At 40.6% G+C, this 25,816-nt stretch overlaps 1 protein-coding gene across 1 annotated transcript in view; it reads right to left on the minus strand.

The window, feature by feature from the left end:
- LOC139218771 (protein unc-13 homolog B-like) overlaps positions 1-11,635 on the minus strand; it is a 46,708-nt gene extending 35,073 nt beyond the window's left edge. The window contains exons 1-6 of the mRNA XM_070850451.1: positions 11,553-11,635; positions 9,593-9,710; positions 9,211-9,334; positions 7,149-7,222; positions 6,765-6,822; positions 4,951-5,164 (exon numbers count right to left, since the gene is read on the minus strand). Of these exons, the coding sequence (XP_070706552.1) occupies positions 4,951-5,164; positions 6,765-6,822; positions 7,149-7,222; positions 9,211-9,334; positions 9,593-9,710; positions 11,553-11,557 (593 nt within the window). The 5' untranslated portion in view covers positions 11,558-11,635. The remainder of the gene's footprint in view (positions 1-4,950; positions 5,165-6,764; positions 6,823-7,148; positions 7,223-9,210; positions 9,335-9,592; positions 9,711-11,552) is intronic.
- Positions 11,636-25,816: the final 14,181 nt, after the last annotated feature.

Below are 25,816 nucleotides of genomic sequence, written 5' to 3' on the forward strand. Positions count from 1 at the left end.
GTGCATAATGGTGTTTGCCGTTGGGTCATTGTGACTGTAGAATTATTGGCATTCTGGTGCATTTGTCCTGTTGATGTTTGGCAGGTTGTGTCAATGTTTTCAGATGATTTTGTCAACTTGTTGAATAACCCCGAGAGCACCCCAGATTGACTTGCTGTCTCCAGCTGTGTTTCAGCAGTCTGGCTGCTTGGCACTTTGATTTGTTGTTGTGTCTCATGGATGATTTTTGGCTGTTGCTGTTGACCCATTTGTTCTGAGGGGGATTTGAATAGTCCAGAAAGTAGGCCGCTGGCTTGAGTTGTTTTTTGTGCTGAGCTATTTTGCGGTTGATTTTGGTTGGAAATTGGGGCATTCCTTGCCCTTGTTTGCTCATGGCTTGATTTACTTGGGGTAATTCCATGCTGTTGAGTTGGTGAAGGCTGCTGTGCGTTTATGCTGTCTGCTGAAGCAAATTTAAAAAGACCAGATAAAAGACCACTTTGCTGGGATGGTGGTTTCTGGAGAGGAACCGTATGTTGTCGAGACAATCCTGATTTACTTGTCTCCTGTTGGACAACTTGCTGACTTGATGCTCTATTCCTGAGATGAGAACCTCCGTTTGGACCTTGAATAATCTGTTGGTTGAAATCCTGTTGATTTTGTTGGACACTGCTTTGCTGGTGCTGAACTGTTTGGCTGCTTGAAATATTCCCAGAAGATGCAAATTTAAGCAAGCCAGACAACAGCCCCTTTTGCTGAGGCTGAGTTTCATCGGACGGCTGCTGTTGACTAGGTATGTTCCTCTGCTTTTCAGCTTCAGGAGGCTGTACATTTTGCTGTATATTTTCTGTTGATGAAAACCGCAGTCCACCTGAGACACTGCATTGTTGAGGTGGGGGTATGTGTTGGGGATTGCTGCTCCTGTGTGGTTGATTGCTATGGAAAGTTTGCTGTTGCAAACTGCCAGATAGGTCAGTGGTAGAGCCCAATTTGAGAAGTCCAGATAGCAGTCCTCCTTGTTTGGGTTGATTCGAGCCCATATGAGGGACGTCCTCGGTTGAGCTCCCTTTAAAAAGACCGGTCAAAAAACTTTGTGATTCAGGCTGATTGGGAGTTTCGTTATGCATTCCATGAGAAGTTGCTGTTGGCTTTTGATTTGAGCCAAATGGCACTTGGCTGTTCTGAGCTTGCTGATTACTGGTGAAATTCTGGTTTGCACCAGATGAAGCAGAGGTCGGGTTAAATATGCTGGAAAACCATCCTTTCTCAGTGTTTTCCTGGGGCACAGCAGAATTCTGTGTAACAGTGGTGGAGGTTGTTGAAGTTGAATCATGACGTGATTGCACAGGATTCTGTGTATTCATTGAGGTACTACCATCTTCACCGGACGCAAATTTTAAAAAACCAGACAGCATGCCTCCCTCTGCTTTGGGACGTTGCTGAGTGGAGACATTTTCAGAGGAGAGGAAAGGCAGTTTAAGCTTACTACTCAACGATTGGTCCTCCACTAGTTTCTCTAATCGTGGTTCCTCTGTGGATCTAAACACTGGATAAACTGCCACAGGTGGAGCTCCCTGAGGTGGAACTGGGACAGCAGGTGTGATCAATGAATTTAATGACTTTCTCAAAGGGCTAAAGAATCCAGTGCTTGATGATTGTGTTTGTGCTGGCTCCAAAAGAGGCACAGTTTCTTCTTTGTAAATCATCTGATTTTGTCTTCCATATATATTTCCATCTTGTGTTTGTCCCAAATGTTTCTCTTGTGGTGAACTTCTTAATTGTTCTGATTTCCTACGTCCTTCTTCTGTCATTGACTGTTTACCTTGATGAACACGTTTCTCATTCCATTTCTCATCCCATTGTGTATGGCTTTGAGAATATGTAGACACTGGTGCCTGTTTGTATTCAGCTGAGTTCCCATTATCTCCTGTTGAAAAAAGCTTTAAAGGATTAAATTTTCCCAAGGCTGAGTTACCTGGAACACTTTGAGGTTTTGTTACAAACTCAGGTACACAGTCTGTTGTACTTGTTTGAGTCTGACTTTTTGTGAGAGCATTTGTTTCTTGATTATGACTTTGTGTCTTGGCATCAAGTGGTGGCTGAGAAGTCAAAGAATTGAATGATTTTTCAGTAGAATTTTCTACTGGAGATACAACAGCTACAGGAGCTGAGCTATTTGATTTAGGAATAAAGGACAGCAGTTTTGTTAGTCCAGATTGTGAGGGTTGTGTAGATGGTGGTTGTGGTGCCTGTGGAGATGGGGCAGGTTGTTTGGGGCCTCCTCCAACTCTGTCAGTAAGAGAACTAAATAATGAGCTCATGGCATGTTTTACTCCTGAAATGCTCTGATCAGAAGGAATGTGTGACTGGGGTTCTACTTTAGGATCCTTTGATGAACCATTTTGGTCCTCTCCAAATGAATCAGTTCTATTGCTACCCAGAGATGATAGCCTAGATTTGTTTGATTTAGGAAGGGAACCGTACTTGCTAATTTCCTCCTCTTTTTCAGCAAGGTATTCAGAAACTGTTTCAACTAGACACTGGAGCTCATCCATAGGGTCTACATATTCATCACTTGGTTCCTCTACCGGAGATAGCATTGCCTCTGGCGCCCATCCTCCAATTTTAGCTTTTCCACTCTTCTTTTCTCGAAGACTAGAATTTTCAATGTGGCTATCATAGGAGATAGAATACCTATCTCTGTAATGTTTTGCATTGTCTGGGTCTTCTGCTATAAAGGCAATGTCATCAATATCCTCTTCTGCTTCTATGCAGTAGTGCAGATCCTCAGAACTCTCTAAATCAAAATCAAACCGTGCCCTCATTCTAGCAGCTTGATCTTTTTTGTATGCCACATAATTCTCTAAAGTGTTGTCCAGCTCATTTTTAGCCCACATCCTTGTTTTGTAGAGAAGCCCATTCTTGTATGGCCTGAGACATGATGTCATGCGCTCCTCCTCTTCCTGCATCTCTGCTACCTGCCGCAAAAATAGTTCCCCTCTCTTTTCACGGAGCAGTGCAAGGTCAGAGGTAAACGCCTCTTCTCTTATTTTGTCTGCCTCTGCACTGAGCAACCCTCCTGCGTCAGTCATCCTTTTCTTTCGCCGCCGATCAATAGTGTCATAGCCCTCAGGGTAGGAGGCAGGCAAAAAGCCACTATGTTGAGTGTTCTGTCGAATAGAGGTGTGCGATGGCTCAGAGTAGGGTCTTCCCATTCGAAGGATAATGTTGTCTTCCTCATCATCTAAGAAGTCACTCAGCTGAGGCTTGCTCTGTCCTTTATATTTGTTTTCCCAATCCTCGACCCCCATACCAGAATCTACAGGTATAATTCTGACCCTTCCTTTCTGATTTAATGATCTAATTTTGGTTAAATTATAAAATTAACAAGGAGATGGGAAAGGGAACAGGAACAGGAACAGAAAAGAAGAAGCAAAAAAACAAATAGAAAAAATGCAAACACAAGTTAAGTGGTACGATAAATGGAGAACTTAAGATGTAAACAATTTCATGCAAATGTGAAGACAATTATGCTTTTCAGCTTAGTAATCAACGTTGAAATAATATTACAATATTTAACATAGACACAAATAATGATCTTGAAAGATTTGTAACGCTAAGAAAAGCAAATCAAAAATTTCTGAATTTGCCTGAAAAATACCTTGTTTCATGTTTTAGTGCAAGTTTGAGAGTGTGTGTGTCCCTATGTTTGCACGTGCCACTGTGAATGTAGATCTTTGTAAATCCCTACAGCAACAGTCATGCTTATCAGCATTTCAACACTCAGCTTGCAACAGTGTTCAAGGGAATGGCATGCTAAATCACTACCATATGGCATACATTGAATTGACCCACGCCCACCATGTGTGACAGAGGGATTTCCTCGGTGATATGGCTAAACCAAGTTCAGAGCCTTTCAAACTACCAGGAACTTTAACCAACACAACAGACTCTCAAGACAAAAAGAAACACAAACAATGAGCTTCCTCTGGCTGTAATCCCATTTTTTTTCTGATGTAGAATTATCCGGATCAACTCCCTATCAGTCCACACAGGCAGATTTGCTGCAGTCTCACTGGTACATATATATTGCATGACAATCCAAGTAGCTTCTATGCACCAAAATCAATTGTCTTATGCACCAACATTGGCTTCAAAACAGCCGTGTGGTGGTGGTAATAGTAATGATAATTACAAACAACAATAAAAATGTATCATTGCTTTTATAGTAGTGGTAATAAGGATATTGTCTTCACCTGTAATATTCTCATCATTTCAATTGTAGCAGTCACTATTTATAGTCGTAGCCATCGCAACTACATTCTGACTTCAATTATATTAAAAAAATAGTCTGATATTTCTACTTAGGTGCAAGTCAGTGGACAACCACAATAATATGAATTGAAAAGCAAGAGAGTGTTGAATGCACTCCGGCACTGAAGCTGAGAATACAGGGACAAAATCCATTCCGCCTCTGGAGTACATCTACTATGGCGCAAAGGAAAACAAACTCACAGACTTAAAATAAAAGCTCCAGCCATGTTGGATTTTTGGTCAGGCAAATTAAACAAAAGAAAAAAAATTAAGAAGAAGAAGATCAAAATGTCTACATTTGCCACTGTAAATTCATAAGTGGAAGTTAAAAGAGACTAAATGAGTGAGGGAATGTATGAGTGCTTTTTACAGGTAAACTGGTGGGATAACGAAATAATAATTACATTTATATGTATACCTGTTCATTATATTGTATAAAATAGATGATAATCTTTTGGCCTATTCATGTATGTAAATACTTTCTAGGCAAAAGTGGACAAGCATGCAGCTTATTCTGCTGCACTGCAGTAGACTCTACAGTTGCACAGAATGAAGCAATAGCTCAAAACTGACCAAACTGCCTATGCTTGTGTGACTGTGTGGGGAAGTGAGAGCAAGTGTAGGTAAGTATGGCTAATCTGTGGATCCTCTGTCTACCTGTTTCCTCTCTGGTCCCTGTAATCCAGGTCAAAACTGTGGACTGAGTCTGTGCAGGAGTCTGGGTGGTGCTGCTGCCGAGGCCCCATGGGATACTGGTGCATGGAGGAGTTTGGCTGAGCCGTTGTGTGGTAACGCGGAGGCAGGCTGTTACTCGTCTCACTGCGGTAGTCGCTATCCCGGTCATCTACAGCACTGTCCTGGTCATCCAGAGCTGCAAACAGGCAACAGGATGAATGAATAAACCTTTCCTGAAATGTTTCTATGTATGTTTGGTGTAATAGCAAGCATTAAAAAAACATTTTGCTTGTGATTAACCCATGTCAAAGCTGAGGATGCTTCCTCATCAATATATTGCCTATCTGGACAAAACTGTCAAAGAATAAACAACCCGGGGTCAGTGGATGCCAGATTAATAGGGAGTTTAAGAGGGCAAAGGTCATGCACTTCTAAAAGACTGTGCCCCTTTTAGATGCAAACTCTCCTGCTATGTGGAAAACAATGAGCTGCTCTTATTCGGTGTCATCCTGAACATACCATTGTTGTATCATCAGTGTGTAAAAGAGATACAGAATTCCCAGATATAGCTATACTTGTATATAATTTAGTGGTTTTATTTTTCTTTTACTAGAAAGATGGGGACAAACAACATACAGAATAATTCATGTCGTTGTTGCCACAGTTATACTTGTGCACCCCCGCAAACCACTTTTTGAAAGTGACATTCCCCTGTTTAAAACTGACCAACCCTATTAATGACCCTTGAAAAACTTCTTTCAAGAGCAAACCATGAGTTTTGTGTCTGCTAGAGGGGACAGCCGAGCTCTTATCGCACTTTTCAAAGCGATAACGTGAGGGTGAAAGATAAACCGATTCTGTTGATACAGTCAAGTATGAGAACAAATCTCAAGGTGATACATAAATGAAGTTAAGCAAAGACTGCCATCTATCAGTTTAGTGATGCAACTACAAATTATACCCTTTAGGGTTTGATAAGGGCCATTTTTGTTTGACACACTATTTCTATAGGTAATACTAATTATGTTCAGATATGTTTGAAGTCAATACGATTGTTTAATTCAAACAAACACTTTCTGAAAGGGTGTGAGCATGAGAGAAAAAGAAAAAGAAAAACAAATCAGTGTTTTCCATTTAAATGAGTGTAAATGAGTTGTCCTGACTTTTGTTCTCGGATGTGTGCTAAACCATTAATCTGTAATCATAGTATACATGGCTTATGGAAATTATATGAGCAGCACAGAGCATAGAAAATAGGATACCAGCAAGAGTAGCAAATGAGGTAAAAAGGCAACAAGGATTTAAGGAAAACATTGAGGAAAACCAAGTGTTAGAGTGATATAATGAGAATAAAATCCATGGAAACCTTGTAGATTACATGTTATTGGGGAATATGGGGTGTTTGGACATGCAGAGGGCACCAAGGATTGGCCAGGGGAAGAATTTCATCAAAGTGTGTTTTACATACTCAGTGGGTCAGCCCATCCGAAATAGTTGCCTGGTGAAAGTGCAGACGTTACAAGTGAGAGGTACAGTCAGAGGAGGTAGGCGACGTGAAAGCAAAAAAAGTGTCCCTGTGCTTTAATCGTGGGAGTATAAGGGAATATTTAACATGCATGTGGAAAGACTGAATTTGTGCAGAATGAGTGCATAGCCTTCAGTTTCAAGTTTTACTACAATACGCAGTACAACAGGATCATGAAAATGAGAGGAAATTATATCAAAGCCTAAGAGCTAGAGAGGTGGAGAACTGGCGCCATCTAGAGGCAGAGAGCAGCGTGGGCAGGCACACTCACAGCACTGGGAAGCTGCAAATGGCAGTGGGCCACTCTGAACATCATCCTGAAGAGGGTACTACAGAGGAGAGGGAGAAAAACAGCAGGCATCAAGTGTGTCTTTCATGTCCTCATATTGTTATTATTACCGGTTTTTACTAGCATCTCCCGAAATCACAATGAATAAAAAAAAAGTGTCATTAGCACAAGTAGCGGTAAAAGGTTTTTTTAAGAGAACAAAACATAAAGAAGTATTGTGTTCATCTGCTTTTTTTTTTTTTAACAGAGAAATAGTAAAATTCAAACCACGGGGGAGGACATTGTGTTTACTATTACATAACACTGACGCACTGTTATTCCTTCATACAAATAAAAGTATTGACATCTTGTCAGCCTACACTTTACCTCATCATGGATTGTCATGGTATTGATGCGTTCTAGCTTGCCCGTCCAGTACTGCGCCTCATCATCTGGGATATCTGGTACAGAAACATGCACACAACATACAAACGTACGTGTTTTAAGTAAACTTCCTGCTCTCTAAGACCTCTAAGCATCATATTTCAGGATCCAATCATAATACATTTATGCCTGTTGAATTTCTCATGAGCTTCTTGGGAATGTGGAAATGAAAACAGTTAGTTGGAAATGACCACAAACTGTTAAGGGACCAGAAATGTTGTTACAGATGAGTCATGACAATAACATACCAAACAATCTTTCAGATACAACTAGAGCTACATACTGTATATGTGATATTACTGCATAACTGATGTGAAATCAAGTCTATATTTGGCTCACAACTGATGCATTTATAAGCTGGATGGGATTGTTTTTTCCTAATTTTTCCCTGTGAGTGTAGGAAGAGGAAATAACGAATTACACAGTATACACCACTTGAAAAAAAATTAACTTACAAAATGAATAAAATCTACTCTGAGTTGTACTTATCAATGATCTGATGTTTTTCTTTGTTAACTTGTTTGTAGTGTTTTATACTTTATACCCTGAGTGCTAACAGCGGCACATTTACACAGATGTTTTTAACTTCTATGTTGGTTATTACATACTGTCCCATATTCATTGATTACTAAATAATAATTTAGTATCAGATTAGGTACTTTCAGCCTTCTCACTTTTCAGGGGGACTTGCGCTGTTCTGTGGACAGATGCACATTAAAGGCCACACACACAAAGGCCAGGGCTTCAAAGACACACCGACCCACGGCTTTAATGAATGGCTCCTGTGGCACAGAGAGTCATGGTGGCCTCCAGCAACCATGAAAGGTCTCCTCTCAAAACAGAGAAAGAGGCTCTCTCCCACTCGGTGGACAGACACCCTGCTTTAACTTTGATGCCTTTTGATCACAAAGCTTAAGCCCTACAGTATAGACAGTACAGCGTCTAAGTAACAGTGCTGTTACACAGAACTGCAGGAGCACAGGGGACATTTCACTCTCCAGTTTTGAAGAGAGTTTCATTGTGCCATGAGAAAAATTAAGTTACATGAAATTCAGTACATAAGTTAAATTATACTGTAATTTTTAATGGGTCTTTTAATCTGAAATAAATTCAATTTCAGGGTCCAACAAACTGAATGATCAATGACATTGAACTAGCTGTAGTGAATGGGTTGTGGCCACCACTATTCGCTCTTCTGATCAATATTTCATCATCAAGAAACCAAATTCTACATGAATTTATGAAAGGGGTGCTCGTAATTAGTCCTTTTCTTTTGTTTTTTTAAAAAATAATAATCACAACACAACAGACTGACAAAGTTAGTCTAAAAGCATTCTTAATGGCTCCTTAATCCTGTTGGCCACAATCGAAGAACCTGGCAAAAACAAAATTATATTTACTGAACCTAAGTTAATAAAGGAGGATCTGCCAGTGGTGAGTCAGTGCCATCGATTTAAGCAGGACAGAGACTCTTTATCCCCAGTGGAACCAGATAGAGGACATTAGACAGAAAGGCGAATATCATAAACGTCCTTCACATCATGCAATGAGATAATGTCTAAAAATTTGATTTCATGTCGTTCATACGGTCCACAGATTTTCTACTCAGGGTGAGATGATCAATGCAGAAAATGCTTACATAAGACTACAGGACACCAGGTTACAAGGCGTCATCCACTTGTTACATGTTGCCTCAGGCTGGTAGATTTTTCTGTGAAGCGACTGCTGACATTTCAGCAGGAAACATGTGTGGCCTTTGTGTAACTCTGAGGATCAAGGTTTGATTTGCTAAATCCTACCTACCTACCTCTACTGACATGTAGAATGTGTACATATATATTTACATATACTGTGTATATTGTTATATTCCTTTTATTCTTATTCTATTCTTACTTACTATTTTTGCACCAATTGGAGTGGCGCTCCTAATTTCATTGTACACACGCAATGACAATAAAGGCTCTTGATCTCTTGATAAAAGGCATCAGCAAGTCTGATATCTCACCAAAAGGCAGCTCGAAACGAGTATCCAGCAGGACTCGATGAGGTGTTGGGTTCTTGGTACCATATATCTCATCTGCCTTCATGAGGACCTCTGCATCCAGAAAGAGCCACTCGCCTGAGCCCTCCTGCAATTAGACATGTGTGTTGATATTAATCTTGGTAGACAATTGAACCATCTTTGTGTCTATTCTTCTACCTACTCTATGCCATTACTAACATTTCTGAGAGTATTATATCTCAGACAGTCTTTCTAATGTTTATTTGCACTGCAACCCATAGTTTCTGAATGAAATACTAAAATGAAATGAAATACTATACAATTTAAGATTTGGAATGAAATCCTTCCCGTATATACAGTTTTGTGTGTGGTTGCATATTCTAACCTCCTCTGACTGTTGGATACTCTTCAGAGGAATCCAGGCTGTCCCCACCATAGTGTCCCAGATGAGGCCTTTGTTCCACACCTCGACGATAAGGCCAAGGTCCAGCCGGTTGATCTCACTGAGGAAAAAAGTAGTATTCAGGTATCAAGTGAGACTTCCCCATAAACAGCACAGAGAATGTCAGTGAATAAATAAGCGAAACAATAACTGTATAGCTTGGGGCTTTGTTATCAGATTAAAAAAAAAACTTCCAAATTTTCCAATATGTCATTCAACTGACACTCTATGAACCAAAAATTTCTACATAATTTCTGGCAGGCCCTACCACTGGCTGATAACAAAGGCTAGTTCCTCTTTGTGTTGTGTATTAGCTGTCATGATCCATTCAAGCCTTGTTTTGTCATTCAACATGCTATTCAAAGGGCTCAAAAACAGCTTGATGACAGCAATAAAATGGCATATCAAATTTGAAAGGAACCGCGTGACAAGGGCATTTGCATATGCTCATCTGTGGCAGTTCACAACTATCGACAGGCCAGACAAAAGGAAGATGAGAGAGAAGATAATCAAAGAGAACAGCTAATTGAGACAAGTGCAAGGGAGGGTGCTGAGTGTCCAGGTGCAGAGATATAGGCTTTCTAAACCATGTGCTCGCTCAAAATGGAATATTTAACTGTTGCTCATTTTGAGACATTTCTGTCATTTAGGGTGTCATTCAGATTCTGTAATACAATCGAGCCTTTTTTTTAACTAAAATAAATACATTTTTGCTCTCTAACTGACTGGAATCAACTTGCAAATGCCAGCCTGAAAGTACGCACTTATCTGAACAAACTGTGGCGAGCCTCTCCCTGATCGCTGGTCATTTCTACGTCACAATGAAACCCCTTCACTCATTTCAGAAACGCATCGAGCTCAATTAGAGGCTCCCATTCTAGTGCAAACCAATGCAAAGCAACAAGGTGGATATATTGTAGATACAGATCAATATGGAACATTAAAAAAACAACAACATAACTTTCAAAAGTATCATGTGGTTTTTAAGTAATGTTTGTTAATTCCCTTAATTTATATTATAGCTTCAGACAATGTACGTAACATCAATTAAGCATATCTAAAAACAGCCGAATTAGCTGCAAGGTTGACAGTTTGCAAATTTGGAATTCCTTTTAACAGATTTACTGTCATGATTCTTAAGAGTTCAATGAACGTCTTTTGTTTTAACAGGTGGTGCTGAGCATTTGCTGGAAGCGCTGATGAATGATTATGTTTTATGTTGAATAAGACCCAGCCGTCACATCATTAATGGACAGTAGAAGGATGAAGGTCTGGAAAAACAAACAGTGTTGCAATGGAGTTCACAAAAGACAAACAATGACACACATGCAACAACGTGCTGGCTCTGTCGTCACCATGGATACATTTCACAGGCAAAGTAAAATGAGGAAATTAAGCCAATGAATTACAAGGAGGAAATGAACAGCAGCTGTTTACCAAGATATTTTCCTAGAAATACAGCAGCTGCACAGCTAGAAAAGGTAGAACTAGAACGTGGAAAAGGTAATTAACAAGAATATTGCTCATATGCTGTTTCAGAGCTCCATTTCTTTTATAGATTTGGTTGGGAATATGCCTTTATTGAAGGGTTTTGACCGCACAGAGTGACAGTAAATATGTCTGAAGGGATGCCGTCCGTACACTGTACCTGCAGCTGACCCAGAAGGACACACCATGTACTGTTTCTCATAGATTTGATGTCTTATATAAACAGCCAATAAGGTCTTGTGATGGGTTCACAGTCTAGTATAGTGTGCAGAGTTTGCACTGAATGCATGCAACATTTGCTTAGTCTACTGTGAATTTAGCATTCGTTTTAGTTGGAGATTAAAGTAATTAAAATTAAATTAGTTCCATAAATCTCGAAGCATGACCCCCACTGTGTCTGTGCTTAATAACTTACAACATGAAATCCTGTTCCCAGCATGGCTGGTCCCCCCGCACTGTGATGGTTGTGCTTTTGACATTCTGCACCTTCAGTGTCACGTAGGTGTTGAACTTGTCTGGAATAAAAGAAAAGGGAGATTATAGTTTAAAGGATGGTGAGGTGGTAGCAACATAGAATATATCATATAGAGAGGTTGTATTAGGGGAATAATTATGTATGACTATTACAAAAAACTGTAAATGAGCAGTAGAGAAGGATACTAGCACAGCGTTAACTTATTTGCAGCAATCCGCAACATCTTTCATCAGACACAACTCGGCCAAAACACACACTGTTGCTGGTATTCTGAAATGAAACATGGTTCCTTAAACAAATACGCAGCACGTCAGACATTCAAATTGATAAAAGTGATACTGGACAGACCAGTTCTACTTTGGCTTTGTATGGGTTAAACAGACGTCTAGTGAGAGCGAAAGCAGATAAATCCCAGCCATGCCAGGCCAGGCCAGGCCAGGCCAGCAAACTGACCCTGTTAATCTCCAAAGGGAGCCAACTCCATGCAGCAGACCCAACTGCCTGTTATTTCTCTCCTGCACTGTGAATTAGAGCTTCTCTTGAAACTACTCCTGATAATTGCCCTCTGAACATACAGCACGCAGCAGAGGAAGAGGTCCTCTGGTGATGTTATGAAGTGGAAGTCACCCCTGACCTGGTGCTATTGCAGAAAAGGTCTCTGTCAGCCCTGATACAATCAGGACTAAAAATGAAAATTGAGTGAGGTCAAAGGTGAGGGCAGCTTTTACAAACAGTGTAATCTACAAAGCTTACATGACAGCTCGCCATTTTTGTGGGAAACGATCACAGCGGGAACACTGTTGGCTTTTGAAATCGACAACTGAGACATGGGCTCAAGTGCCTGACAGTCTGTCAATCTGTACCGACAGATTTCACACCCAGTTATCTACATCAGCGCCCCCTTGGCCAGTAGTGCTGTACAGCGGAGACACAACAACCGTCTGCACCAGCTGTCAGCGCTGGGTGGGGTGAGGGGTGGTGGAAGGGGATTAGATGGCCTGTGACACATGCACCACTTTTCATTTCACCCAGTAGGAAGACAGCACGCCACACGTGTCTACTGATGTGCTCAGTTTTGCTCTGGTAGTTACCAGCCCTGCATCCTCTTCCTAGCGGCATAATGCCTACCTCCTACCTGGGCACAAGAGCAGCTGGAGGAGCTGGAGGAATGGGATGTGTGACCAATTGAAATGTGCTGTGATATCAATACACATATATATTATAATTTGGTACATTTTCAAAAGATTGTATATCAATGAAATAACCAGATTGTGTTATTATGTCTGTTTTTGGTTCATCCACTGAATTTATTAACTGCTAAATCAAGATACTTTATCACATTAAGATACGAATACTTGTCGCTGACTTGCAGCACTGCTCACAATGGCCTAATACATCTAAGCATATTAGAACGGACAGGTAACTTGCAACTTTGACAGTCTTAGTGTGGAGGCTTTACTAGGTGATCATGGCTGCAGAGACACACCTGAGAGAGAGCTGGTGCTTGGCTGCTGTCTCTCTCCCAGCATGTGATCGTTGTGGTTGTGGAGGTTGTTTGACATCCACTGTGGTTGGCTTGTAAGTAGAGCGGTATTGCACTAACATGGTTATTGCCTTTGTATAAATGAGCGTAACCTAAATATTAGAGAACATTCTCAGTATAATGCATTACAATCTGGCAAACTGAAGTTAAGTTTCTGTCAATCCACTAATAAACATGAGTTAGATGCATTTATCTTGAAATTTGAACATACAGTACACAAAATATGCTGGTATTAATACCATTTTTTAAAAACTAATAGTGCTCCCATACCCAAAGGCAAACTCTGGGGCCATGCACACACTCTCCACCTTTTGCTCTATGGGAAAGAAAAGCAAGGCATCAGCTGCTCCTTTATAGGCCAATCACCTGACCACACTAAACAAAGATTTTTCTGGTTACCCAGGCAACATATTGAAACATTTACTCTGCACATGGCCTTAACACAGCAGCCAGATAAGTAAACACAACTCTTGACACACTGAGACAATAAACAGTTGACACAGGTGGATTGTTGCAACATTCCACAGACACACAACATAAATAAAGATTAAATTAGGCCGCAAGACAAAAAAGCTGTATTGAAAGCACCAAGGGATCCCCATGACACAGTCTGAAAGCATCGTCCATCCTACAAGTACCTTGAGTGACAGGACACAGACCTAATTAGTGTCTTGAGAGGACAAGAGCCACAAAACACAGGCATAATTACATGGAGCCTGGGGGATGCTCAAGCCTTTGCCTAATTAGATAGTCCATGCCTTGTGCCACATTTGGGCCAGCTCCCATGAATAGAAAAGATAAGATAAGGGAAGAGGATGTATGGATTAGATAAGAGCCACTTAGTGGCTGTGGGACCTTTAAAGCAGGTGCTGTCCACTATTTGCCTGATACAATCTGCACTTTTGAGGAAGAAGCAGCAAGAATTGCCTGGAAAAGTACACTTATATACCTGCAAACTAAAGCCTGACCGATACCAGTTTTTTCATTCCATAATATGAACATAAAACATGAGAGAGGCACAAAACATTTTTGGTAATGATCCTTCAACTTTCTCAACAGTGACAGTTGCACTATATATTAGTAGTAATATTTTAAACAGGGCACTTCACTGGAAATGACAGTAGACTGTCTCTTCTTTTTAATGCAGTTTTGCACACCTGCTCTTATATATTTATGGAATTGTTTGTGTTTTAATGTCATTTTATGCAAGACTTTAATGGGTGTATGTTTATGTTGTTTGTGAGTCTCTAAACGCTCACGATTTTCTGTCATTGCTGTCATGTGATAAGCAAAGTTTTTTGAACCTTGAATCTTTAATAATTACAAACTAATAGCTGCAAACATGTAGACCTGTGTGTAACGTTTAAGTCAAATATGCTGTCCATTTCAGTGAGCTAGTGCACATGCAGCCTTACATACCAGTATCCTTTTCATTGTCCACCGCACAAAAACACACCAAATTAAAGCGCATGAATCAATAGCAGACGTTACCGAATTTGAAATGGGCACTGTAAAAAAGTTAGCTTTGCAGGATCTTCCTCAACGCAAGGTGAAAATGTTAAAATACAGGACAACACACACGACTGTGTGCACATACTCGTACACTCGTACACTCGTACACTCGTACACTCGTACACTCGTACACACACACACACACACACACACACACACACACACACACACACACACACACACACACACACACACACACACACACACACACACACACACACACACACACACACACACTCAGAGCACAGCAGTCAGTATGTGTCCTGTTCATGTTTTGAAACAGTCCTCACTGCCACTGCCTGTGAACCACTCACTTCCCTCCGAGCCCTCAGTCAAGAGCCTTCATGCATTATTGACTGATGATGAGTTTTTCAATAAATTAGTCGGGGAAATGCAGGCAGTTGGAAGGCTGACATTTAAAATTCAGACCACTTATCAATACTGCATGGAACAGAAGACATAAACCTGTTGGAGGACTTTTTTTTTTACCATTGCTGCGACCACCTCAAGAGACATCTCTCCACCCAGTACACACAGTACACTTCTGGACAGAACATAATGTGAGCAGTGTTGCTTGGATGTGTGTGCTGAAGACTTAAGCGGAGTATTGGTGAAAAAAAGCAAGCAAAGAATCAAAATGCTTAAATGCCTGGACAGTAAATGTGTGACCAGGCATAAACAACTTACTGAACACACACACAAATCCAGCAGCACACAGGACCCTTATCAAGCTCTAGTTTCCTGGGACAATCAGTGGAAAGTCTGACAGCTAGCTGCTGGACCATCCAAGGTCACCGTCAGTTCAGCATGTACAGTATTCTTAACAAACAGCTTTAATATTAAGGTTCCTTAGTAAGGCCTCAAGGATATCTTTCTGAAGGTGTGGTGAGAGCACAGCAAAAACACACATCCCAGACCTGCCTTATGTAAACTCTTAAAACTTCCAATAAATCCCATGCTCTCTACGCAGAGCAAGTTAGAGATATCATCAGCAGAGAGGAATAATTACTGACCTTAACCTTAAAAGGTCAAATATTATGTTCATTCACAGGTTTACATGGTTTAATGTTCAAAAAACACATTCTTTTTAATCACAGCAGACAAAGATGCTGCAGCTGTTTTCAGCCTTTGTCTGAATGCTCCCTTTTTTTTTACGAAAGCAGGACTGTCTCCTACTTCGCCTTCAACATCTTCATGTTACAGAGAGCTGGCGTAAGTGAGGAAAAAGCAATGGCAGACTCTGGAGGTCAGCCTGCTGAAGGGCTGGAGAAGGTCACATGTTCAATAGATCCCCTTATGACATCATAAGGGGAGACACATCTAAATGGACACATATCTAATGAAAGATGGAGCAGGAGAAAAATAGAAAGGGTGGTCTGCACTCATAGACAGAGGGCCAGTTTCTAACCAAAACCCTACTAAGAAATGTCTACAAAATTACCTACAATGGAGGATTCTGATCTCAACATGCCTTTCTTATAAGTGAAGAGACAATGAATGCAGAGCTACACAGCAGAATATGCAGCTTCTGCATAAGCACAATGTATAATATATTTAATATTTACAACATAAGAAGGTGAGCCATTTCTGTGCCCAAAAGCCCACTGTGACAGTGGTCTGTTACCACCAGACTTTATGTGGCCTAAAATCAGCAGAAACTAGAGTGAATATGTATAAGCTCTGTATCTGAAGGTATACTGACAAAATGCCTGACTGAAGGGCAAAATGTGCCACAATCAGATATGTTAGTTATGCTGATCCTGCCTCAGGTGTTTAGCACAATGTGTTGTGATTGCAAGAGCTGATTTTAGCTCCGAGATACTTCCTTGAAAAACCTGACTGAGCAGGTACCTACCTCTAGGGCTGTCATGTCAATATGTTAGTAAGAATATTAACGATATGGGCATGTTAAAAGGAAGTATAACCACTTGTAAAATAGTCACACTGATGTGATATGTTCTATTGCTGCACATCATATCAAACAAAAACCTTAATATGTCTCGTTAGTATCTAAAACCATTTTGCTCAGAATCCTTCATTTGGGCAACAGAAGTTTGTAAAATGACAACATATCTTCACGTTACAAAATGTAAATCAATATATTATAACATCCAGTTGAATATATAAATCAATGTTTACAGAATGAAACTAAATAAGCTTGAATTGTCATGAGAATGCTAAAATCTGCAAAAATTCTACTAAATTTCTGTTGATTCCTGCAGTGAGCACCAGAAGCACTGTGAACAGCCATAAGCTGAGAACACCTCTACACTATGATGCATGTGTGGTGGCCTTCAGTCATTTACCATTTCTCTAATAAATGTTGAAATAGAAAAGAACTGCACAAGGCAGCACCAGACTGGCTTCTCACAGACACTCCATTCTACTGTAGCCTATGCAAAACAAAATGAATATTCACAAACATTTACGGCATGAACATAATCTTTAGTGTTCTAAATCTAATGTAGGACTGTGTTTGACAAATCCCTCTTTGCCCTGTAGCAAAAAAAAAAAAGTGACTGATGTTTACATTTCGCCTAAGGGAGACAACAGGCTTAACTGAATTATCCCTGATGTTTGCTCTGGGACAGGTGTCACATGTGGCGTGGCCCAGGGGAGGGAGGAGAGTGCAGACAGACAGTGAAAGGCCAGCACACTGTAGGCTGACAATCTAAAACCAATATCTCAGTGCAACAGTAATTATGACTACAAAAAAGGTTTGTCAATGGTGAAGGGGTAGGTAGGGTAGGTGGTGGGGTAGGTACTATGAAAAATACCTGCTGAACAAATGTAGACACCTGCTGAATAATTAACTTTAGCGATTATCCTCAGCGAGCACGGGGTCAGTCTGGGACTGAGAATGAGAGTGACATGTCACCAGCAGATCCAAAGCCGCCGTGACTTTCTGCCCATGCTACTGTGTGTTTTTGCTAGACACGTCACAGAGCTTAAAGAAAGGCGTGAGGCTGAACGCTAGAAGGATTTGCTAAGGTGGAGAGTGGAGGGATTTGGACTTAGCAGCCACCGATCTGAGCTCACCTGGTGTGGAAGGACACAGGATTACATAATACAGAATCAACCCTAGCTTTCAGTGACTTGCCAAAATTTGACCGATTAACCTACAGTGTAAAATGAGTGCATGTGGCATATTTCCAAATGAGACGGTGTCTTGAAACCACATGAACAATCCCACTGATCCTCCCAACAAATACCCTGAACTCCCAAGAAATTGAGAACATGATTTGCAGCTTTATAGCGACGTGTTCTCAAAATTCAGTGAGCACAGACACAGTGTGTTAAAGATGTGAAACATTTGGTCGACGGGAGAGTGTACGACCAGACGGAACAAATACAGAAGAAGTTCATACGAGTAAAGAGATTTTGAATTCAGATGTACTGACCTGGAGGTCCTTGGAGCTTGGCCTTTTTCACTGCAACACAAAACAAAAAGAATTATTAGGCTAACTTGGAAACAATTCAGGTCAGCTTATTTGGAATATACTTAAACACAGCGTAATTCTTCAGCAGCACTTCACAAAAATGTTGACGTACACTGGTGAAGCAACAGGTAAAAGCAAGTCAGAAAACCAAACCGACGTAGACATGAGTGATGAAAAATGGACAGGATCTCGTGTTATTGAAGCCTGACAAATTTATTCACAAGAGAGGCATGAATACTTATGACTCATGACTCGTGACAGCTGAATCACACTGATGCTGATCAGCAACCTCACCACGTTGCCGTCTGCACGGCAGGAACACTTCATGTGCAGCCTGATCAAAACAGATGAGCTACTTGTTTTGCTGGGTCAAATTGTTGTTAAGAAACAAAAACATCCGATGTTTTCAAGGGTCACCTTTGCTTGATGGGTGGCTTTATGACGAAATAAAACACATAAACATCATCATTCCTGATATTATCATGTAAATCGTGTACTTTTCCTCATTTCCAAGTTTGTCCTCACATTTTGATCAGAGCTGGTAAACACCTTTTATTTCACGGCAAAAAAACAATGTTAATATAATCAAGAAGCATAAGCCTAGACAGCCGAGTCACAGGACACAACAGCTGGTTAACAAATACACAAAGAACAATAGCAGAAGTGGACGAGCGGGACAGATGGATATTACAACAGCTTTTTTTCCCGCAACGTCAAAAAAATTAATGAGAGAAAATGCTTGCTGGTGTATTTTGGTTTATTTTTAGACCTACCATCTTTAGCCCCTTGATGCATCTATACAATAACGTTTATGGGATTGTGAAGCGCTTTGGAAGGGATTAATTGTGATTGCTGTGGCAGAGTTATGTGTTCAGGCATGTAACCTACTAAACCTCTGGAGCCCGAGATGGCAGATGGGCAGGACGGGATGATGGAGGCACAAATGACGCGGTCATATTTTTCATGTAACATGCTCTGTCTTCACTCTGTGCACATTAAAAAAAACTATATACGGGAGAAAGAAGTCTTTGTTTTCCATTCTGTCTGAAATATCACTCTTAAAACACAACAGGGATTTTCCAGTGTTACATTTGAGCCACAAAAATCCACACCCTAATGAGTTTTTCCCCAGTGTTATCTTTCATGATAATAATGCAGAAAAAAGAACTTTGTTATCTCAAGGCCAGAAAAAAAAAAAATTGTCACCTCTTCCTCGGGAGAGTTTCCTGTCTTGTACATACCTCAGTGTGAAGCGGAAAGGGAGCAGTGGAAATGTGGAGAGAAACCAGCAGTTGTTGGAATATTGGGGCAAATGAGCTGGAACAGTGGACTTGTGTCTTAATTTGCATGAGGTTATTTAGGGCTGAGGTACACAGAGCAGGGGCAATAAAGCAGGGGGCCATTACAGTGGAAACTGATGCTTATCATTTTCTGTCCTGGGCCCTGCATGGCTTTAGAGGCCATTCAGCCCACTATTTAAAAGGATTAGCTGCACAGTCACTCTTTCAACCTACTGCACACTTTCTCTCTTTCTTTCTTGGAGCAGGAGCATGTTGGCTGGCTGTACTCTTTGGTGGCACAACTTTAGGCATGTAGTGAATAACATCAATTCATAGATTGCCCCTACAACAAAAACTATAGATAATCAAACTGTCTCTACCTATATTTCAGAATAATTCACTGTCATGACTAACCGGGACGCTTGAAATTCAACAGAGTTGACTTGAAGAGTCAACATATATTTTATTTTGGTGTTAAATATGCATTCCTATTCAAAATTCACTCATGTTCATACAACTAGAAGCTATTGATAGTCAGATGACAGAGGTTTTTGGAGCTGGATTAAAACACTTTAAAACAGGGTTTGAAATTTTGACTATTAATGTGCTTCATCACTACCAAGTGTGGCTTGATCAAATTCATTTAACAACATGAGCAAACTGTGGTGTATGTTCTAAAGTAGGGGAGACCAGGGTTTGTTCTCTATATCATCTCTATATACACATCTCTATAGTTATCAAAGAGGTTTTAACTTAATAACTGTCATTTTCAAAAACATTCATAAACTTCAAGGTGTTTTTTAAGCTTGAGACACCAAATCAGTTTTAAAATGAACAGTATCACAATCATCCCATTAATAATCACTGCATTCGACTAATCGAATTATGAATGTAAATAATGATTATCTGTTTGAATTATTCTCTGTAATGAGAAGCAAAATGAAGGAATTTACAGTGATGAAAAAATTCCAACTTTGATTAAAGCCACAGTTTCATAACAACTCACCATGAATGTCACATCGAATGGATGTCACAGGTTTGACAACTAGCCCCCAGAGCAGTGAGACAACCAGCCCCACCTTCCTAATGACAGAGGTTTTATTCTAGCTACCACATACCTCGGCTAGCAGCTGAAGACTAGACTTAAACTAAAGCTATTACCTTCCTCTTTTTAATAAATGTCTCAGCACAAAATGCCTAATTGCCTACAAACTACAACTGTAACATGATAAATAACTCTGACCCATCAAAAACACAAAACTACTCCTCACCTCGTCAGAATGGCCAGATAGACGTGAGCATGACCAAATGTTTGATATTAACAAGATGAAACAGTGCCTTCTAGTTTGGCTGTAATAAGCAATGTGACAACCAACCCCCGTTCTCCCCTACTGATTGGTGCATGGAAACCTATGACGTCACTGTTCCCTAACTTTGACACACTCATTTCAAACCAGTGACAAGAAACACAAAGACAAACCGAATTATAAAAATGCCTTGTTAACCAAAGATTTGTCAGAAAATGGTGGATTTATGTCGACCTCCAGTTCTTTAAATATAGAAACCGACAGAGAAAATAGGTTCTCTGGGCCTTTAAAGAAACTGACAGAGAGCGTTGATGTTCCAGATGAAACGCTCAGGCAGAGAGCAGGAAAGTGGGAACAGGAAGTGACGCCAGAATCTACTACTGCTACAGTCAGTGCTTCCTCTCAGTGCTGGCTGTTGGATCTGAGCCGGCGGGGGCCAGTGTAAGAGGGAGAGAGAGAGAGGGCTGAGAGAGCGACAGATGGCCAGGGGATTACTCTCACAATCTCTAAGCGCTCTCTCTCTGCCTCTTTCCCTCATAATTCCACTACTCTGCTGCTCGCTACGCTCAACAACTCTGCAGTCCATCGTTTTTATTCCCGCAGGGCCTCTCTTTCTCATACCTAACCTCCTCCAGCAGTGTTGATACAGTGATAACTAATGCGATGTAGTTTTTGTAATTATGCTCCTAATTCTTGGCTTGAACACTCTGGAGTGTGTGCCATGACAAGGACCGGCTACATCACTGTTTTCAGCTGAGCACTAAAACAAATGTAACAGCATACCGACAGAAATCTCAGAGTACCAAAGGCACAATGATGCATTCATGCTCAACATCCCCTGTGGACACTGTACAGCTGACAATAAAACCCCAGGACCCATGTAGGACACATTGAGCCACCAGCACCAATTACCCCTGATGCATCAGAGTAGCTTCTCACTGATAATTAGGGCTGCAATGGTTAGCTGATTAATTGGTCAATCAACAGGAAGGTAATCCATGACAATCCAATAGTTGTTCTTCCTGCTTCTCAAATAATTGGATCTGCTGCTTTTGTCCATATATATTCTTATATCAAGTATCAAAAGCAGTCCAGTGCATTATTACACAAACAAAAGGCTATCCCACCTTTACCTGCTATTTAGAAAATCTAATTGGTCTAATCCTTTAAACATCCCACATCTTTACACCCACAGAGTTTCAACAGCCTCCAGGAAGTTTTCCAGTCCAAGCAGATCATTGCAGATCGTTGTGGCTGACTTCCATCAAGATACCGCATAGCACTCTGGGTGATGGACAACAAAGAAGATGTTGCCATTAACTCTGTCCACAACCACTTCCCTCGACGACGTGCGAGAGGCCACATGAGTTTCTTTAGACCACTACCACAAAAGCCTCCTTCTGATAGCCTCCTTCTCTTACTTAGTCTGCTTCCTCTTTCAAAAACAGGAAAAACCTACCACTCTGTGGGCTCAGAAACCATCACATATTCTGTCACGACTTTCTATTAACAGATATCCATTTATGAATGCAAGATTGGCAAGGGAAAAGATTTTGATATCAGAAGCTGGTGTCCATTTATAGTCTGTTTGCAGTCTAGTTCTGGTATCAATCACTCATGTTTGAGCGGACTTTGATTGTATCCAGATAAACAGGCCAAAATACAATCTCAGAACAAGAATGATTTTGCTTTTAATTAGCTTTTTTTCAAATGCACCTGGATTCATATGGGTTAAACAATGAACTGAGCGGAGAGGGGGAAGCCTTGGCCCAGATATCCGTTATCTAGATGTTCGCTGACAACACCTGAAGTCCCGAATCATTACTCCTTTTCCCCAAAAAGCAAATAATAGCCGTTGGGTTTGGAAACTGTTGTGTCACTCAAGTGATCACGTGTCTGAAATGGCATCTGCACACCTCCACAACTGCAGCATCATGGGGTCCATGTGAGCCATGTGTCCACTCAGCCCTGCCCTGATCCACAGCAGGAGTCTCCCCCACATGTCCATTTGTAAAGGCAACCACTTATCTGTTGTATAAAGACATCACCATGGAGATGAAGCATCTGACTAGCAATAAATAAGCAACATTGTCAAGCTGCGCTATCAGGGGATGAGTCACAACGTCAGCTAATCACACAACCCCTACCCAAGCACCCTTTTCTCTGTTATCTATGAGCTGCATAACCCCTACCAGCTTACGTTCACCACAACACTAATCAATAAATGGACTGTGTGCAGGCTGTATAGTGAAAGGCCCCATTTAGTCCAATGGCTTGATTGCCAGAGCCACTGGGCTGAACTTTCTCAAGTAAGTGGAACCAAATTGACTCTGTGTGACCTTTTCCCTGCCAGGAGCCTCTCTCTTTCCCAGCTTGGTGTCCAATCACTTCTAAAGGCTCACAGTTTTCAGGTTGTACAGAAAAACATCTTGATTTGTTCTTTCCTGTTCCTTTTTTTAAGAAGAAGCACACAGATTTAAATAGATTTTCTTCTGGATTGTGTGTTTTCCCCACACTGATGACACTGATCGCCACAGTTTCTTTTTTATGGGATGGTGATGACAGGGATATCTAAAGTAATCCTTGTGCCACATGTGAGGAGGCTGTCGTGTGGTCAGTCTTCATATAACTTTCATATAGTTCACGTAAATCCCATGTAATTCCTTCCCCATTTTATACTGAGTCACCACGCCCAGCCGCAAATAAAGAGCACATACTCGAATGTGACAAAAAATTATAAAATTTTTCTGAAAAACACTATTAGGAATACTAAACCTGAATATTGTGGTTTTTATGAGTCATAGTACCACGATTGTTTAGGTTATTTGCCACCTGTTAGTCTACTTTATTAAAGTAAACTGAAGTAAACTTTATTGCAACACCTCAGTTAACTAGCTACTAGATAGCTGGCTCTCTCCAGCAAGATAAGTAGTTTAATCTATCAGTAACAAAGGTAGGATCATTTTAGGATGCCTTAATGTCACTTCCCCTGCGAGGACTCCTGCTCTGCATATCTGTACATCTTGAGGGGTTGTAAAAACATCTGATCTGGGTGAAAGAAGCTTCAGATCATGACTGAAGGTGTTTGCTTGATTGCGTCATCACGTATGAGTGCAGGTTTCTGAAGGATATTTGAACATCACTGCAGCTAAAAATCATACTCGCGATAATACAGTAGAAAGTACCAGAACGTTTAGAGTAAAGGCCGTCAGACAACATGCATTCGAACCACTTTCATTTTTGCTTTCATGCGTTTGTTTCCCTCCTTCGTCTACAGGACATTCGGCGGCTGGCGGATCATCAAGTTGCACAACATGTGAGAGAGTGATAAACAACTAGGAGGGAATATTCTCCCCGCTTTGAAGACGCAAACCCCACTCTGGGTTTCTACCTGAAGTCTACTTCAGATCTCAAGTCCTCTAACAAACAAAAGTTCACTTTGACCCAAATGCTCGATGATATTTCACGCATCATCTCTGAAAAGGAAGCCATCAATAAGACATACAGCCACCAAGAGGACAGATGGTCAGCAAACTATCACAGGAAAAGTGCACTACAGATGAGAGATGGGACTGACACTTAGAAATACACTGTGGTTGTGGTAATTTCAATACTGGCCATTCTTTGAGGACTTATTTCATATGATGCCTGAAAATCCTGTTGTCACTGTATCAGACCAGAAATATTATTGTCATCTTCTACTGTGGGTGCATATAAAACAAGTAGGTGTGCAACATTTCAACGTGGTGTACTGTATTTATATGGCCAGCATATTCTGTCTGTTCCATTTGTCACAGCAGAGAGCACAACTGGGCGGATATTCGTTGCTCACACTTTCCATTTCTTCCCCCAAAATTCAATATCACATGCCAAGCATCTCTGCTTGATTGGCACCTTAAGCCTTAAAACTCAAAGAAGTCTTTTAATGCTCTCACAGGGAAAGTCTCATCCTCATAACTGACAAAAAATAAAAGTCTTTCTAAATGACAAGACGCTTCAAACCAAACTTTATACGCAGCACTGTGTGTAGCACTGTAGTAGTGTGGCAGGGGCAGCTCCGTCATTAGAGATCTACATGTGCGGTTAAGAGGAAAGAAGCCTGCAGCTCTGTTGTGAGCTTGCAGCATGATTTCCTGGCTGGTTTTCCGCCCCTCCTGGCACCGCTGGACTAAATTGCTGGGCATCGGTCTTGTTGTCAGAATAGGATATTGCATAATGTGCTTTGCTGCTGTAAAGGATGCTACAGCAGACGAGGATTGTCCTCAAACTTCTTTTTTGTGTTAACCCACCCCGGGCTGATTTGCTTTAGTCTCGTTTTAGTGACATGGTGCCTCCATGTAAAGATTTTAACATTGTTTTGAAAGATGCAATACATAATAACTATTAGATCTTTATAAATAATTATAGTAAGTTAATTATTGTATCCTGATTATCATTTGGACCATAACAGTTTTTTATCATTGTATTTGTTCTATTTATGTTTGTAAAGGCGAAGATATAATTCACTCATAATATTTTTTTTTAACATAAAAGATAAATGAACGTTGTCCATCTGTGCAATAATAACGTTGGGAGGATAACATTAGTATTATTTATCATCTATATTGAAAAACACAGTGTTTATTATTATTTATATGTCATTTAGTCATCCACTGGACACTGGTAGACCTTAAGAAGGTCCCCAGGAGAGGGTGGTTGGTATAACTTTCATTAAAAGAAAAGAAAAGGAAAAGTGCTTTTATCATGATCATATATTCATCAGTCCATCAGAGTTAAAACTGATGAGAGGAACACCTACTGCTGGACATGTCATTTAGTTATAATTCAAATTCAAACAAAACAAGCAACAATTTAGTTGTCTAATCTAACAATAACTCTTGTGATCGTCCTAAACTGACTTTAAATGACAGTACTTGTGATCTCTCAGGTCAGTGGTGGCTCTGTTGGGCTCTAACAGCTGCTAGTGAGGCTGCAGAGGGCTCCAACTAAACACAGCCATCACTTCACATCACAGTCAGGAAAACTACCTCAGCTGGGATCGTTCTTTTTCAGTATCCCAGAGGAAAGTCTGGGTTTTAAAGGCGGAAAATCACGACAGGATCCACTTTTCTACAAACTGATT

This window comes from Pempheris klunzingeri, chromosome 19 (genome assembly GCF_042242105.1).
Source record: "Pempheris klunzingeri isolate RE-2024b chromosome 19, fPemKlu1.hap1, whole genome shotgun sequence".
Lineage (NCBI taxonomy): Eukaryota > Metazoa > Chordata > Actinopteri > Acropomatiformes > Pempheridae > Pempheris > Pempheris klunzingeri.